The 17,964-nt window shown below is 31.1% G+C and overlaps 1 protein-coding gene across 5 annotated transcripts in view; it reads right to left on the reverse strand.

The window, feature by feature from the left end:
• LOC143235026 (C2 domain-containing protein 5) overlaps positions 1 to 17,964 on the reverse strand; it is a 110,088-nt gene that overhangs the window by 56,263 nt on the left and 35,861 nt on the right. For all 5 annotated transcript variants that reach the window (XM_076472744.1, XM_076472743.1, XM_076472742.1 and 2 more), the window contains exons 13-17: positions 13,717 to 13,831; positions 12,893 to 13,129; positions 11,987 to 12,091; positions 10,532 to 10,618; positions 3,487 to 3,544 (exon numbers count right to left, since the gene is read on the reverse strand). In XM_076472744.1, coding sequence (XP_076328859.1) covers positions 3,487 to 3,544; positions 10,532 to 10,618; positions 11,987 to 12,091; positions 12,893 to 13,129; positions 13,717 to 13,831 — 602 coding nt within the window. The remainder of the gene's footprint in view (positions 1 to 3,486; positions 3,545 to 10,531; positions 10,619 to 11,986; positions 12,092 to 12,892; positions 13,130 to 13,716; positions 13,832 to 17,964) is intronic.

The following is a 17,964-nucleotide window of genomic DNA, read 5'->3' on the forward strand; positions in this document are numbered from 1 at the left end:
GAAAAAAGCTTTCTCTTAGAGTATTGGAGATGTTCTGGGCATCAGCAACTTCCTGGCCATCAAAGATGGGAAGGGGGCAGAAGAACAATGCCTATTAACCTTACAAGTCTTGTACCATGTGACTTTGGAACTTGTGGTAGAAGAATACTCACTGTGAACTTATTCACAAGATTCCTTCTGGATTTTACATGTTACTTGCTGAGCATGTGCATGGGCCTACTGAAAGGTGATGCTGTTTGAAAGTGCAGGATACCTTTGAGAGGTATCATAGGTCTGTTTTTGAGCCTTGCATTCCATGTGGCAGGCAGGATTCCAAGACGGATGAGAATGTTGTAGAAAATGTTGAGGTTTTAGGAATAAACTGACCTGCTGTTTGGACAATACAGTCAATTACTGTTGCAACACATTAATCTATTGATGGCTTACAGATGACAGCAGAATCAAGTTTCAAGACAGCAGTGAAAGAGGGTCAAATGGCCTGGCAGAGCTTCTACTGTGGCATTCAGGTTCAGTAGGCATTGACCATGACTTGTCTCCCTCAAAATAACAGGAAAATTATTACAGCCCTGTGGGTCACTGTCATCCCTTCAAGTGAAATGAGAGAAAAGTGAAGGGGAGTAGATAGAGAGATCAACAGCAGTAAAACACTGATTAGGTGCATGAAAATGAGTATGAGGACCAGTACTGAAGAGAGAAAGGTTATGATTCAAGAGCATTTGCTCTGCAGAATAACCCCTCCAATCAATATCAGCACCACCCCAGAGGAAATTATGTCCATTAAAATATCCCAGGATTAAAAAGGGAGAAGGTAACTGTTCAATGAGAGCACCAAGGTCTGACTAATCAGAGGTCTCCTCAAGAGACAGGTAGAGAGAACAAACAGTGATGGTATGACCCAAGGAAACACGGATGGCTACTGTCTCCAAGGGTGTACTGAATGGCAAAGACAGGGCAGGGGCATGCCAATTAACCAGCAGTGCAAACCCTCCATGCACCCATCCATCACACAAACTGTAATTCCTGTAGAGAGAAAACTGACAAAAGATGAGTGTATCAGGTTTCAAAAATGTTTCCTTACATTACTCCATCTTAGAAGTATGCTGCTGCACTGCATTCCACTGGTACAGTGAGAATCAAGACAAATCTCTACGTGTCTTCAACAGTGTTGTTTTCAAATCACATGAAGAATCTTTTGCCTCTCAGGGTTAAGAGAGTTGAAAAGTTAACGTCAACACCTTTCTCTATCCTCACCATTCCTTCTAGTAGCTCCCTGAATCTACTTCCTATGGCTCTGGCTTCTGGCATTTCCTCAGATCCATCTTCTTCTTTGGCACCAAGATGCATAACAATTATTCATTCACACCCTCAACTACTCAGACCTTCTAATAAAGAGAAATGATGTGATCAAAAACAGAAGGACTCTCTGCCCAAATCTCTTTCACATAAATAAAAATGGCCACTAACTTTAGAGCCTTGGGGTAAGAAATGTTGTGAACCATTTTAAAGTGCTGTATCTCTTTTTACCTCCACCCACCTTGGACAAGAACAAAAGTAAAAGCCTCTACAATTAAAAAAATGAGGGTACATTTTGCACTCGTACACATCATGGTCCATGTCATCACAGTGAGCACACATCAAGGAACCACAATATGATGTCTTTGAGTGACCAAACACTGATGTTGGAAACATCCGAGAGGGTTCAGAATATACTGACATACCTTATAATTAAGATAACCTGCCTTGATGGTGGCAGGTGGATGTAGTGATGTAAAATGTCAAAATTAGGACACTGGTCATTATCATGATTCCATCTCTGTGAGTGATGATGCACCTTAATGCAGAAACTCCTTGGGTGAAGAAACCAGTGAGGATCTCTGACTCAGGGATGTTCTTCAAATCCCTCTCAACAATAACTCCTCATGACAAATTTAAAGTAGCACAAGAAGTAACCTCAATGGGTATATCTCCATTGACCTTTGAATGCAATAGGAATTCACTCTGTTATGTAGTGGATATTTCCACCAAGATGTCACCAGAACAAAGTTTTTTGACTGACTTAGGAGAGTTAGCAAGCCCCTCTAGTCCCTTCTGAATAAAAAATGGAGACATTAGCCCTAAAGATTTGTCTGAAAGAGAATGTAATATCAAAAAATGAAGTACAGGTGTTGAAGAGGTTAAAGATTGCTGCTCAGAATCTCCAAAATGTGGTCATTTACCTATGGTCTGTTTTTTCACTATTTTATTTTGATTTCTATTTGGGGGATCCATAATAAAGAAAGAAAGTTTTGGTACCCACTGACCCCACCCACCATGTAGCCTGATGAGCAGATGCACTACAACGTCAAACAAGGACATTATAACAACATCAAGGTTTCAGGAGCACTATACCCAACACCAGTATCAGACACAATGTTCTCAACGCTTGTTGAGAATATCCAACAGTGGTACTTGGTTGACCCTAACCAAAGTGGCCTCAACCATCAGGATCCTCTCCTCCCCTTCACAGGTTGCCATGCACAGCAAACATGTGGGATGATGCTTACATCACAGAGGAGTTAAAATGAAAGAACAGAACCTTCTCTGGGAGGTCCCCTCACCATGTACAGGAATCCACACCAGGAGGACTTGAAGACACTGTACATTAATTAATTATATATTTCTCTTTTTGCCTTTAAAAAGTTGTTGCCAATTGTGAAAAATTTCAAACTACGATTCATCAGTAAAGAGCATGTATCTTCAAGTGTTCACTCTTTCCACCATTTAAAATCCAATATCAACCTTTTTACTCAGTAGCAGCAGCAGTTTTCCTGTAGCTGTATGTCCATTGAGAACACTTTTTGCTGATGTGGATTTTATTCCTCTCTATGAAACTTGAGAAGATCTGTACTCAACCATCATCTGTCTTGTGAAGAAAGTACTTGAAGACACTTCAATCACACTGAAAGTGTTCTGGTTCTCTTCCTTAACCACTTTAATAATAATATTAACAGTACTTGCCCACACATACAGCTTCTACAGAAACATGGAGTCATCCTGAAATTTATCAACAACATGAAGAACACCCAATTTCTACAGACACCTGTCATGCAGTATTTCAGTGCTAAGAACCATGACTGGATTCACAATGTTATTGTTACACTTCTGAGAATAGTATGATTGCCTGTACTTTTATAGGTTTTATATGAATGTGATACTTGCTGAAAGTTTGGTTAACAACCGATCACAGTGAGCTATTAACACATAATTTCACTATAGTACATTTTCATTTTCACACAATGCAGTTTACCTTTTATATCATTTTTACTCACCATACCTATAATTCTTTACAATATATTTATGTATGACAGACTTTTATAATGATAAAAGTTTTAGGGTAAATAACTTATCATTTGAAATCATTACAATAAAAAATATTTAATAGAGTTTGGTGAAAATAATGAAATGATGTGATTAGAAAAGAACATAATAAATCAGAAAGTTATGTACATCACTGATTTCTTTAGCATTCTGCTCAGCACTCCCATCTTTCTTCACTCGACAAACCCTAATAAAATAAAATTTTCAAATATATTAAACATATATAGTTAGATTCAAATGATAACTGTATGCTTTCTGCTCTAGTCTCAAAGTAAAAAGTTGATAAAATATACACAATTTTATCAGCCTTTTATTCAGATTTTTTTTTAATATTTTCACGTTTTTGTACAACAGTGTTTAATCTGAAATATCAGTTATGGATTATTTGCATACATGCATGTGTAATTTTATTTTTTATTAATGTTCAATTGAAAATCTTATTAAGGACTATGTGTATATTTTAGGTTCATACACACATCCAACTTATATTACATTAATAAGTTAAACAAACTTGAGTTTATAAATTACAATAATTATACAGTATATTAATGAGTTATTTCCAAGTTGTACAAAAATTAATATTATATATTCAATTGCATTGTACACTTATATAACAAGATGATATAAGGACCTTCAGTGTATTTTTCAACAAGTTCTTGAAAGCAAGTTCACTAAGCCAATATTTAAATCTGTTTTACCCATTTTACAGTCTCCCAGAAGCTATAATATCTAATATATCAAAACATTTCAAATAATTCTCAAAAGCTAGCATTTTCATTTACTAAAAATAAATATTAAACCAAATCTAGCAGTTGACTGATCACTTTTCGCCATGTTTTTCTGGTTTTGGGAAATTCTACCTCTTATCAGTAATCCTAGACAAGAATATATCAAAACAAGACTACACTTTATATAGTAATGGAATGTATAGTGTCTTGCCTTACTACAGTGAACTTGTATTTATACATTTCGGTGGCAAGTGGTGTATTGAATGACTAAAAGTGTAGGAATGGATGGACCAAAATGTGAGAAAATAAGAGAGGAATGAGCATGTTGTGTAAAAACTTCCTCTGTAGAATCTCAGAAGGTGTGTCCAACATCTGATTCATATCTAATTCATATATTCTTCATATCCTATGTTCACTAAGCCAGGTAGACTAAACTTATCAAATTTACTTAGGATTATCAAACACTGACTAGAGTTTTTGGAGAATTATTGGAGCCAATACATGTAAAGACTGATTATACAACACTAGAAGAACCACATATTCATATGGATCCTTAATATTTTTTTCTTTACAAGTTGTTCCTTCTTTAGCAATTGCATGAGAAGACACCAATATTTTGTACATAGCTTTATTATATGTGGATTAATGTACAAAGATAAAAATATCATAAGAGGTTACTGTTTTATAACACCATGCCCATTCCTACCTTTACTTCCTCACCTTTTTGGTGCACTCATTTCATTTTCATTTTTTAAAAATGTTTTCCTATATGTTCATGCACTTTTTCTTACAAGATGACATGATCTTATGCATCATTCATTCATGTTCATATCTTGTTACATATGTTATAAAAGTGCACTGTAATATTACAATATGTTTTAAATGCTTCATAAATGCAAACTTGATTCAATTTACAATATGTATTTTAATTTCTTGCTTGTGTTTTAGCCTAGATGGTGAAGCTTTTTACAATGCTTACCCTATGTTAGCATACCCCTACATCCCACAGTTTCCAGATCTTATCACTCAGTGCTGTATTTGAAGAATACCACACTTAAATAGTAGTCAAGTATTTTACCTGATGTACATCAAATAACTCTTCCTTTTGGTAATGTTTAGTGTAGAAAAAAACAACTAATACCAGCACATAATCCCTGTGTTACTGTTCTATTTGGTGTGCTTGTAACTATGGTAAGCATGTTTGTTACATAGCCAGAAGCATTCAACAATGTCAATCATTCAGTGAATTTTAAAATTTGTGTTTTATGAATTTTTGTACCTGCTCTGGTAACTCTTTCAAGTGATTGTGTGACTTGTAATTTTCTATGTGGTTTACTTATCATCTAAGGGTGTGTCTTAAATATGTTTAAAACTTCACTACTTGGTTAATAAAAGTGCATATAAGTAAACAGCTTGTACTGGGTATGTGCCCCATTCCTACTTCATTGTACTTATGATAAACATCTTGGGTATCATGCTTAAAGTTTTACATAAGCATAAATACATGTAATAAACTTTCAAAATTACTCTGTGTATAGCATGTCTTAAGCCTATAAATATATATGCACCTAAACTGTCTTTCATTTTTATTACATTGAAGGACACTACAAGGCAGTAACATTTCACACAACTGGTTTATTCTTTCAATATTGAAATTAGTAATAACTTATTGAATATACCTATAAGTATGTGATAATAATTTAACACATTTATTGAGTACAAAGACTAGCAACCAACACTGAAATGATGAATATTTCGCATTTTTTTTACAATATAGTATTATAAAATTTTAATGTATAAAATAAATCATACTTTTTTTGAAGAATGAAATGTTTGACAAAGAAAGAACAAAAAACTACTAAACTAAAACAAACATAAGCCACGTTTTATATGTCAACCTTTGGTAATCTTTTTTTGTATTGGGATCCAGATTGAGAGGGAATGTCTTCCTCTTCATCATAATATGTTGTGACTTAAAAACACTGTTCTTATTTTATGTTTTTACACATCCTCTATATATTCACGGAAAGACTTGTGACAGTGGGTAACATAGCATGTATCTAATTTTCTTCCTATTATTCTTGGTGTTTATCTTCTTTAGTTTCTTCTAAACCAAGTGTTCCAGGTATACATTGTTTAAAATGGTTGCAGTGATTTTTTCTTCTTCTTAGGTATTACATTCCATGTTCATTATGGAAACTATGCAATCTATGATGTCTGTTTTAATACTTTGGGGTGGTTTGACATACAGTTGAGGTATGATACCCCTATCTGAAAGCTTCACGTGAAATCCTGAAGTATACAAGTTGAGTGTCTTGATAACCATGATGTTAAAGAATAAGAATATATGTTTCTCTATCTCTATTGTGATGTTTTCTGTTTAGCTTGTTTATAGATACTTAGTTTACAGGATGGGGCCACAATGCAATTGTACAGTCAATATGTCTAAGCCAAATGTTGGAACACAGAACAGTTGTTTTGAGGAACTTTAAAATGTTCCATTTAGAGATTATAATTAAGAAATGTAGTTCACATATAACTCAGTAATATTGATTTATCTTCAGTATCTTATTATGCTACAGAAGAGTATATGACAACTGGAATAATCCTAATAATTGGATATGAATCACACAGGGGAAAAAAAAAAAGATAAAAGAAGCCTTCTATATCCACCAAACTAATAATCCACTCAGCAAACCTAGCACTGAAATCAAAATTTAATTAGCTGATTCAAATTCTAATAGCAGGAAACCTCAGATGAATGGATAATGCAGACTTCATTCAAGAGGACCCTGAATCAAACCACCAACACATATAGTCCTTCTCAAAACTTTCATAAAGATAGCAGCATATTAGCAACAAAGTTAAATTAGCATTAGTTATATTGAATTATTATTTACAAGTTAATAATCAGATTATGTTGATTATATAGGCTACTAACCAAGATGACAACATACCTCTTACACAACAGAAGTTTATGGAAAACCTAAATGTATTAGAAATACTTTGATTAAACTACCTCAAAATCATAACAATAATCATAATAGGCAGCCGAGGTATTGGAATGAACAGGACACATAATAATACAAAATATGTTGTTATGACTAAGAAAACATAAATCACAATGACCCTAAGAATCAATATCCTGATGAAAAGAAACATAAAATGGCAGAAGACAAACACGAGGTACAATCATGAAACACCTAAACACAAATAGCCATATTACTCTGTGTCAAAGATATTTTAAATAACTGTACACAGTCAGAACATTTTTTCCATGATCCATAGCTCAATACAATTACAGTTAGTTCAGATAAAAAAACCCACAGACAAAGTAGAGTATAAAAATATTAAAAATGTCTTGTGAGTGTGAACACTGGAGAAACAAAAGACCAACAAAACTCAAAGTACAATAGACGTGAAAGGCTAAAGCTAAACAAAATGCAATAGCCCATCACATCAGGAAAGTTTATATGATAAAATGAAGTAGCACTAAAATAAAGGAATATGAACTGCACACAAGGAAAAGGAATGTAAGAGAAGCCTTCTGCATTCAATCCATTAATCCAAGTTAACAAGAATGTCAACACACGAATAACCTTTCTGAAAACATTCAAATAATCATACCCTAATAAGGTGGGAGCTTGGACAGATGGATAGTGTGCCTGACTTTCTAAGAAAACACAAGTTTAAATCCCAGTTCCTGCTACCACATACAGTCTTTCTTGCAACTGTCACAAAGAAGGTAGCAGACCAGCAACCAAAATAAGGAATACAACTAGCTAGTAATTTGTACATGATCAGACTTTGGCAATTATGTATGCTAGTCACCATGACAACAATAAACAATGTTGCTTACTTCTTTGTATCATATTTTATGTCATTTAAGATGATAATTATTGTTCAAAAAATTTGACACAACAAATGTTCTTATGTGCACTATTTTCATCACACTACTGTTTTAGGAAATTCAGCTTCCTTGCTCCATTTTCCGTACTGCTAACAATAGTTTCCTGATACCCAATCAGTTTTTACTTTAAACTGATACAGGTGTCAAATTATAGAGATCTAACACAACAATCAAAATATTCAGTAAACATCAAGTAATTTTAATATTTTACAACTATTTTTATACTTTACTAGGTTAAAAATAAAAATTCTACAATTAACACTATGAAAATGAACTCAGTCCTAAGGGTCGACCATGGTATATAGTTGTATAAAGTTTTAATACCACAACTTTTAATATAGTATGTGTTGGCAGACTTTTAGTATACACTATAAATATTTTGTACTCAAAAAATCAGTTTTTTAATGAAGTATTTTTAATAAAGATCTGTCTGTGAATATAGAGTATTTGTTATGAATAGTCCATGTGCAAAGTGGTGTTAAAATTAAATATACTTTTATTCATCACAAAAATGAGAGATTTGATTTGGGCATTCACTAAAACATCCTAAATACATTGCAAATGTTTATTTTCACTAAAACAGTATATCTATTATTTTCTGTACTCTAACTCTATACAATGTTGGACAATTTGATCAATCTCGTAACTACCAAAAATAATTCTAAGTTACAATTTTTTCTTTCTAGAATGACATCAAATTGTAACACAAAATTACATTCATTTATCCTAATAGCCTTAAACTGTCATAGCAGTATACATCTATTTATAATTAACTTTTAGTGTTTCCTTGCCCTTTTAACTAGTCTAACCAGTATTTGCACCATTATAAGTTGCAAACCACTTGAAGAACATGGATATCAGATTATGTTATTAAATCATGTTACCCATAAGCTGCTTGGGTGCATGCCTTATGAACCATTTTTATTATATTATTATTTATTTTACCTACTATAACCTTACTTAACCTATAGATCCTATTTTTACATTTTAGTAAATTTTATAATAATAAAAAAGAATAAACATGAAAAACAAGAAATAAAGTAGTTATCCAAATCTTCATTTTTCTTGCTGTCAATTGTTAATGACACTTAACCTTTTTTATACTAATGATAGTAATGTGCAAAATAATTTTTATTCAATTAAATAATGCATCAAAGAACACAGATTAATAAGATGAGAAGGTAGACAACTTCCCCTAACTTTCACAATTTTTCTGGCTTTCTAACTATGCAAAAAGGGCCAATACAATTCATCCAAGCTAGTTATTATCTTCCCCATGAGAACAAAGCTTGTACTAATGATGTAATTGACAATTCTCCATTTAGAAAACAATGTCACACAATACATTATTTGGTACATGAACACCTTGACTTTCTATTGGGTTATAGCTAATACATAATTAAACGTGAGAAAAAACTATTAACAAATCCTGAAAGAGAAGATGTGACAAAATGTGGGTGTGGCAAGAAAAGCCTGATTTTCTATTTGACAGCTCTGTAATCAAACAAAATTCAAGGCTATAAAAATTATTATCTAAGCAATGATGATTTTATAGAGTTATTTATGTTTGATTTTGTACTTAATGGTAATAAAATAGAAAAGATGCACAGAGAAAATATATCACACTATTCAGTTTTTTTTTAAATATATTGCATATTATAAAAGTAAGAACTTAAAACTTGTATACTATAAAAGTATGGAATAACAAACAAAAAGTAGATTTATAAAAATTTGAATGCAAGTCATTAAAACCTCAAAACACACACAGAAAAGGATGCCAATCACAATAGGGTTAATCACCACTAGTTTAAAAATAATTTTTGGAATTTACAGCAATAGTTTTGAAACTGGAGGCACAAACTATATCCTAAGGTGTGCAAGAATCTTTTTCAATAACAAGAAAGCAGTATTTCACAAAAAATTAACATTACCATGTAGTCATATGCATGTTTGTTTGAACCTGTGATGAACTACAATTTTTAATAATTTGTTATAGTGGCATGGCACACATTTTTTTGTTTTTGTTTCTATTTTACTGATTACTGGTATATACATGTATGAATCAAGTACCTTATACAATTATACAAGAGGAGAGGGAATAGTTGCTTAAAAAACTTTGAGAACCACAGACATAGAGTATTATTTTTCTTGGCAACATTTACTAAAATCACATTTGAAAAAAAAAATTTAGTTATTCCTGTCAAGCAGCAAGTTTTATTAAAACTGATTAACACAAAAAGTAACGAATTTTGCTAATAAGTACAAAGACAAGGATTATAAAAAATCTAAATCTTAATTTATATATCCTCTCTCTTTTCCCTATTGAGCTTTGCTATTTTGTTTAGTGATCCTTTTAGGACAAGTTCAGTAGCAAAAATTACAAACATGCATACACAAAAACACACCATCATAATTAAGTACTTTCAAAAGCTGAACAGTATCCTTGCTATGCGATGAATTGTAAATGATTGCATAGATGTATATTTGCTTGTTAGAAAACAAAAGGAATTAACATTGGAAAAGAAAAAGTACGTACCTAGCTTGTATAAGGCAGCCTTTACCACAAACTGGGACATTTGGTGGTTCAATGGTCATCAGCAAGATATCTGGAACTTTGTGCCTCCTGCAAACAAAATCATTCATAATGCATCAGTTAATTGTATTTTTTATATGGATGAGAAAAAAAAGAGAAAGAAAAAAATTTTTGTGTACAAAAGTATTTTTACTAAAAATCTTTCTGTGACTATATGGAATCAAAGTATCGACTGCTCCAATTCCAAAGTGATTTTTACGTTAAGGTAAAAAATACTTATTTCAAAATTGTAAAATTTCAAATTTTCACTAAACACTTATAAATAAATATGAAATGTTTTATTTGATAAAACTTTAAATTTTATATGTCATTTTCTCTGTCAAAGCTCCATACACATTAGACTGACTGGACAGAGCTTGCAATCATCATAAAAATATGAAAATAAATTGAGTTACCCTTTTTATCTCTAGAAGGATTGCAAATTGCAGCATGAAATTTCTATTGTTTATCCTAAATAGTTTAAAACTAAAAAAGAATACACATCTGCTTACATATAAGTTTTGTTTTATTACCCATTAGCCTCTGTCTAACCAACATTACCATCATACAGGTTGTAAATCATTTGGTAAATGCACAGCTCACATTACTGTACCAAATTGCATGACACAAACTGTTTGTGAATGTACCTTGTAAAGAATGATTTTTTTCATTGTCTTACCTAATTTAACCTTAAAAGTTTCTCATGTTTATATTTTAGTTACTTTTATAATAATAAGTGAAGAATATGCAGGAAAACAAGAAATACATCCCTTACCTGTGACTTCACATTTCTGTTACTGATGCCATTGAAAGTTTACTTTTTTATACTAATGACACTAGATCACTAAATTAGTTTAATTAAATATTGAATACAGTAATACAGAACAACAATATACAAATCAAATAATGTCCTACAGCTAACATAATTTATCTGCTTTTTTAACTATGGAATAACTGTCTATACATTTAGTTAAACTTGTAAATTTTGAACACTGCAAGAGAAATTTTCAAACCAGGGGCAAAATAAATTATACTCTATACAGAAAACGATGTAATATAATATGTCATTTGATAGTTTAAAACCTCAATTTTCTATTGGTTATAAATAATATAGTATAAAACATCAAAAACTTGTGAAAGAATGTCACAAATGGGTATGGTAAATGACTTTACTTTTCTAGTTTCTGATTCTTAGACTAAATAAGACTGAATGCCATAAAAATTATGTTTTGACTTAGTAACAGTGTTATAATTCTCATGCTAGGGAAAACTGAGGATCTTTTAAAATATTTTCTTGTAAAATTAATAAATCAAAACATTTAATCAGTAACTCATACAATTTAAAAAAATATGTAATAATATGGTTATGGAGTTTTAGTGATTAAAAATATCAATTGAAAAGAAGTAAAAAAACATTACCTGCACACACTGCACCGCATCAAATTCACAGGAAATGGAATACTTGACTCACTGTATGGTATATGGCAAAGACTGCAGGCAGCATGACTAACTGAGTCTTCATTCCTAAAGATAAGGAATGCAAACTGTAAGCAGATTTCAGAATTCCAAAATTTATTTTCCATTTGCTGAAAAACCTGTTGTAGTAAAAATAAAATTTAATAAGAATTAGATAAAACATTTTCCCTAATTACCTTAAACATTTTTTTGTAAAGACCATATGGTTTCAAATGATACGTTACTCTCAGTACAATTTTTTAATGAAATTCAATCTGTTAGGAAATACAAAATGTTTTGCTAAATCTAAATGTGTGTCAACACAGTTTTATATTTAGCATAAGCCCAAAATAATGTTTGAAGAATAACTTAATATGAAACTACCAAGACTCAAATTCTAAACAAAACAGTTAATACAACTCTTTCAGCTCCTAACTTATTCCACAAGAATTTTACTAAAATATCAACAGAATAAAACAAACTTTGCTTAATTTAGGATAAATCATATCTTACAGTTTGATTACAGCTTGTTCCATGTAATATTTTGAGTACTGTGTCACTTAAAAGCCATTTTTTAAATTAAACAATATATAATAACAAAACCTTTATTAGCTAAATTTAGAAGAAAACACAGAATACTAATATTTTTAAATAATTAACTGATTATAAAAAGAAAAATCCAACCACTAATGATTATGTTATTTCAATGGCAAAATAATTCTGGAAGCTTGTTGCAAAGAACTTTTCACCAAAAATTGGATGTAAAAACAGGAATATGGGTAGAAGTTCAACTAACTTTAAAGATAACAGCAACACAGAAATGTAAATAAAAAAGAATGTTTTATGCAACAATCATTTCTGAATACTTACCAATCTCCATTATGTGACAGTCTGACCTGATTGGCCAAGTTTATATCAACTTTCAGAGGTTTCTCTTTATCTTTGGCAGTTTCTCTTTCCTTTTCCCAATCTCGTTGAGTGGTTGCTACAGTACAAGGTCTAGGGTTCAGAGTGTAACCCAGAGTGGATGTTCCATCATGTTCATTAGACATATTGGTGTTGAGCACAGCAGCTGTTCCTGAGGCTGACAGGACACACACCTCATCACTGCTCACAAATTGGAAATTAATCACCACCAGAGTAAAATTTAACCTTGCATAATATAACTGGGAAATACAGATAAAAGTCATAGCAAAAGACAGTAAAAGTTTCCTAGCACAGCAAAAAATATTATTGGACACCCATGTTTATGTTTAGTTTATGAAGTGTCAAGACATTAGTTAATTTACAAGCTTTTGCTTCACAACAAATGTTAAGTATCTTTTTCCTTTAAAAAGAAAAACAAGGTTAATGTTAAAAAAAAAGAAAGTATAATAGTGAGAAAATTTACAGTATTAATCTTATTCTTAAGTGAAATCAAATTTACAGTGCACAGCCTACAAGTTTATATCTGACAAACAAAACTCCAAATATATATGTAATATCAGCTCATTTGGGTTGGGAAAATATTTTACGTAGATAGTAAATTTATAAATAATGACAGAAAATATTTTTAACACAAAAGAAACTTTTCCTAATTCCTAAACTGGTACAAAGCCTAAATTTCAAGATATTCCATAAAGTCACAACATTTTATAGACATTTTACAAAACATGCTATACATTAGTACCACCTAGTTACATCTTTGTACATACTATATCTCTGCTGATTCACAATAGCCAAGGACAATATTACATCCCAGAGCTCTGGTATGAGATCGAACCTCTTTTCGTAGCTCAGTCCACCAAGCATCCCTTGTTTCTGGTTCATCTGTGAAGCAGAACAAGTGCTCATATTATAAACCTTCTTATCATTTATTTGTTTTGGTTAGATACAACCATCACCTGAAAAGGAAACATGAGTAAAAAAATTACACAAAACTGCAGTATTAGAAAAAAAAAATGTAGATGACCCTAATTCACACCATAATATTTAACCAATCTAAATAATATACTGTCATATCAGCAGTAGTGCTTGACACATAAAGCAGTGCACAAACTAGAATGCATACATAACAGAAAATTTGGGAAAACAGTACCAACAGTATTCTACATGATATACTGCTGCTAATATTTTTAAAATTTTAAGTTGTGAGGCAAGAAACTCTCAGGAAAACAGCAAAAATAATGTAACTAATTGCTTTAATACATCAAAACTTTAAAAATATATTTAATTATTTTAAAATTAACTAAAAAGGTAAAATTTTCATAAATACAGGATACATTCTGAAATACTTATGAAAAGGAAGGCATCAACATATGTTAGATATAAAATTCCTGTAATGAAGGCATCACTGATGTCCTTCAGTGATATTTTATTTAAAGTTTTTAAATTACAGTCTGTGATTCTAAACTTTCTGAGCTAATGTAATTGTTTTGTTTGTTTATTATATATATGTGCACAAAACTAATTAAACTATCTACACTAAACTGAACTAACAAGATTGTAGGAAATGCAGCTAGTCAACAGCACCCAACACTAATATTATGGCTGCTCTTGAACAGTGGGTTTTTACTGAAACTCTTATACTGCACCTACAGCCTCAATGTACAGAAAAGGATTTTCTGTTGGTAATGAGATGTGGCAGACAATAAATCCACAGGGCCACACTTAGCTCATGTGTACTCAATACCTAAAAGGTCATCAACAATTGTAACAAATGTAATGTCACTGCATGATACTTTTACCTTACAATTAAAAAATATCTATACTATTAGTTCTTCTGAAAATATTATTCAAGAAAATGGTTTTCAGCTTTCTTACTTTATTCACAACTTTCATTTAACTGTTTGGAAATTCAAATTGAATTTCACATAACAGATCTTGTTCCAAACCAATCATGTACCACTGCATGATAGTTAACGCAGATTAGAAATATGCAGTAATTTATTCGTACAATAGTGTTTAACCTATTTATAGATTAGTAAGAAAGCCAATTATAGTAGTTTTGGAATATCCCATTATAATATTTTATATATTTTTGTGTGTCCAAAAATGCATATTCAAAGGTTGCATGTACTATTTTTGGAATACTATATGGTATAAAAAACAAGGAAGCTTAATGAAACACACTCCCAAATGCAAAAGGCCTGAAGCTAAAGTAAGTGTTAAATTTCTTGGTTTAATACATATTTGTTTAGAAAAAAACAACTTATTAGTTTGATAAAAAAACTGAATAAGAAATTTCTGCCTGAAGAATGCATATGGATTGTTATCACATGATGTAACTTGAAAGTGTTTACTATAGGCTATCACTATTACATTTATTGCTTTGTCAGGATAGTTATACAGGGTTGAAAGAGCAATAAAACAATAAAATTAAATGAAAATATGTAAAATTTTTAGAAACTGAAGGCTGTTTAGAATAAATAACTGTAATTATTTGTTATAATCTGCGTTAATTCCAGAAAACAAAACAGGGATTTAATTTTAATATTTTCCACCATCTGCTACAGCTACTGGTGATGTAGGGAAAAAAGGAAGAGATGAAGTATAAAGTTTTACCAAAAACACTTCTAATATTCAACTTAGAAGGTTCTATGAATACTGTAAAATGAAAATAAGTATTTTCATTCTTAACATGAAACTTGTCTTTCACTCAGCATGACTCCATGAAGAGCCTTTAAATTAACAGATAAATCTTTAGTAAAATATACTTTCTTTAAAAAATTAGATTTTTGATCTATAACATACTTGTGAAAGCTATCCAATTTTTTTGAAAATATATTTAACACATTTAGCATTATAATATGTATAGTTTTGTGGTTACAATGTTGGTCAAATTGACTCTCTACAGTCTTGAAGTAATTTCTAGAGGATCTTTACAATGGAAAGAAGACTACTCTTTTCAAAAATCTTATACCCAAACAGCACTATGACATAATATTCAGTTACTTCTTTGTGTCACTTACCATTCAAATGTGTAATATTTCACTGGAAAGATTTTTAGCACCCTTAAATAAATGGAGACAAATAAGAGATAATTGATTTCTCAAAAAGCTCTCCAAAAATATGAAAAATCACAACCAAATATTATCCTTTGAGATGCACAATTCAACTAAAACAGTTTCAGAATGTGATTGCAAAAAATGTTACAAGATCAAATCAGAAGGTAAGGATAATGTACAAAAAGTGTTTTCATCACAATGTTAATCCCAGGAGTGAGCTGTACAGTAAAAATACTTACGATCAAGGTGAAGTATGAACTTTTGTTCAAGAGATATTTTGCAGATGACTAGTTAATACTTGCTGTTCATTAAATATTTAGTAATGGAGATGAAACTGTAAATTATGACTGAGTTGACTACTTTCCTTTGACTGTACTTTGTTCATCATGTAAGCACATATCAATTGTGTGAAAAATACTTAAACCTTGAAACTTGTATTATAAATTGGTTAATAAACAATGAAATGAAAATTTATATGAAACCAAGGCTACATCAATTACAATTTCTTGCTTAGCTTGATCTGTACATGTACTAAATACAGAGTGGCTTTTCAATATTTAGTTTTGTTCCCTCAAAACTATATATATGCATATTCATACTACAATTTTAATTCTTTTTTCAGGACTAGACACAAACAGAAGCCAATGAGGCTAATGGCTTAATATCAAACAACTATTATGTTTTTCACATTTTTATCTACTCTTATACATTAGCAGATTTAGGTTCTTGGAATCTAATCAATTGCTTGGAATCTTGGCATTAATCATTATATTTTACATCGACCTGGTAAAAAAATAAAAATTAACCCTCAAAGTACTAAACTACCAGAGTAGCAGCACCTGTACACAAGTTGATTTACTGGTTATTTTTTTTAGAATTTTTAAGACAATCTATGGAGAAACATTGTTTTTCTGTTTTTTCTTCCTTCCAAAGACATTTCAATTCACTACTATTCCTTCATTTATTGGCAAATTGACTTGAAACTTGGAAGGTTATACCTTGGTCACATTTGCCCCCAAAACTATTTCACTTTCTTGATTTACATGTTTTAAAGGATTTTATGGGGTAAAAGCCAAAAAACCCAAAAATATATATATTTGGACTCCTGTGCAGTCACACTTACAGCAATCAAGAAGAAAATTTACACAAATATAAATTTCATACACTTGACATATTAATATACAAAAAACTTTGGATTTGCCTGTTCCAAGTCTTTTATAGGAGTCAAAGCTTGCAAAAAAACATAATTAGGAGGTTTTGGTCAATTATTTGGCCATATTTTGACCAATTTACATGGTATTTGCAACAAATGTACTTTTCCACAGGTCCCAAACATTGACAAAACAACAGTGGACTTATCCATTTAGTGATTATAATGGGTTCAAGATGTTACAAAAAGCACAATTTTATGGTATTTGTACAATTACTCCACTGTACTTCAGCCAATTTACATGGAATTTGATGCAGACTTTTTAAAAGGCTACAAAAATTGAAATATGCTCATTATTTGTCATTTTAGGTGGGAGTTATCTAAAAGTTATAAAAACCTAAAATTTTAGGAGTTATGATCTGTTACTTGGCCTTGTTTCAACCAATTTACATAGAATTTAGTACAAAGATACTTTTCTACAGGCAACACATGTTGACAAACTAAAATGTTGGATTTGCCTATTTATAATAATTACAGGGGGAGAAGTCAAGATATCACAAAAAGTAATTTTAGTGTGTGTTTTTTAGAATTACTTTACTGTATTTCAGTCAATTTACATAGTATTTGGTACAAAAATACTTTTCTACAGGTCCTAAACAAAGGTACAAATAATTATGGAATTTTTACCTTTTGCCCAATTTGTTCAGCTTTTGTGTGTATGTCAATCAATTTACATGATATTCAGTAAAAAGATACCTTCTTGCACATCCCAAACAATAATACAGACAGTTTTCAATATTTCTGTG

This window comes from Tachypleus tridentatus, chromosome 12 (genome assembly GCF_004210375.1).
Source record: "Tachypleus tridentatus isolate NWPU-2018 chromosome 12, ASM421037v1, whole genome shotgun sequence".
Classification (NCBI taxonomy): domain Eukaryota; kingdom Metazoa; phylum Arthropoda; class Merostomata; order Xiphosura; family Limulidae; genus Tachypleus; species Tachypleus tridentatus.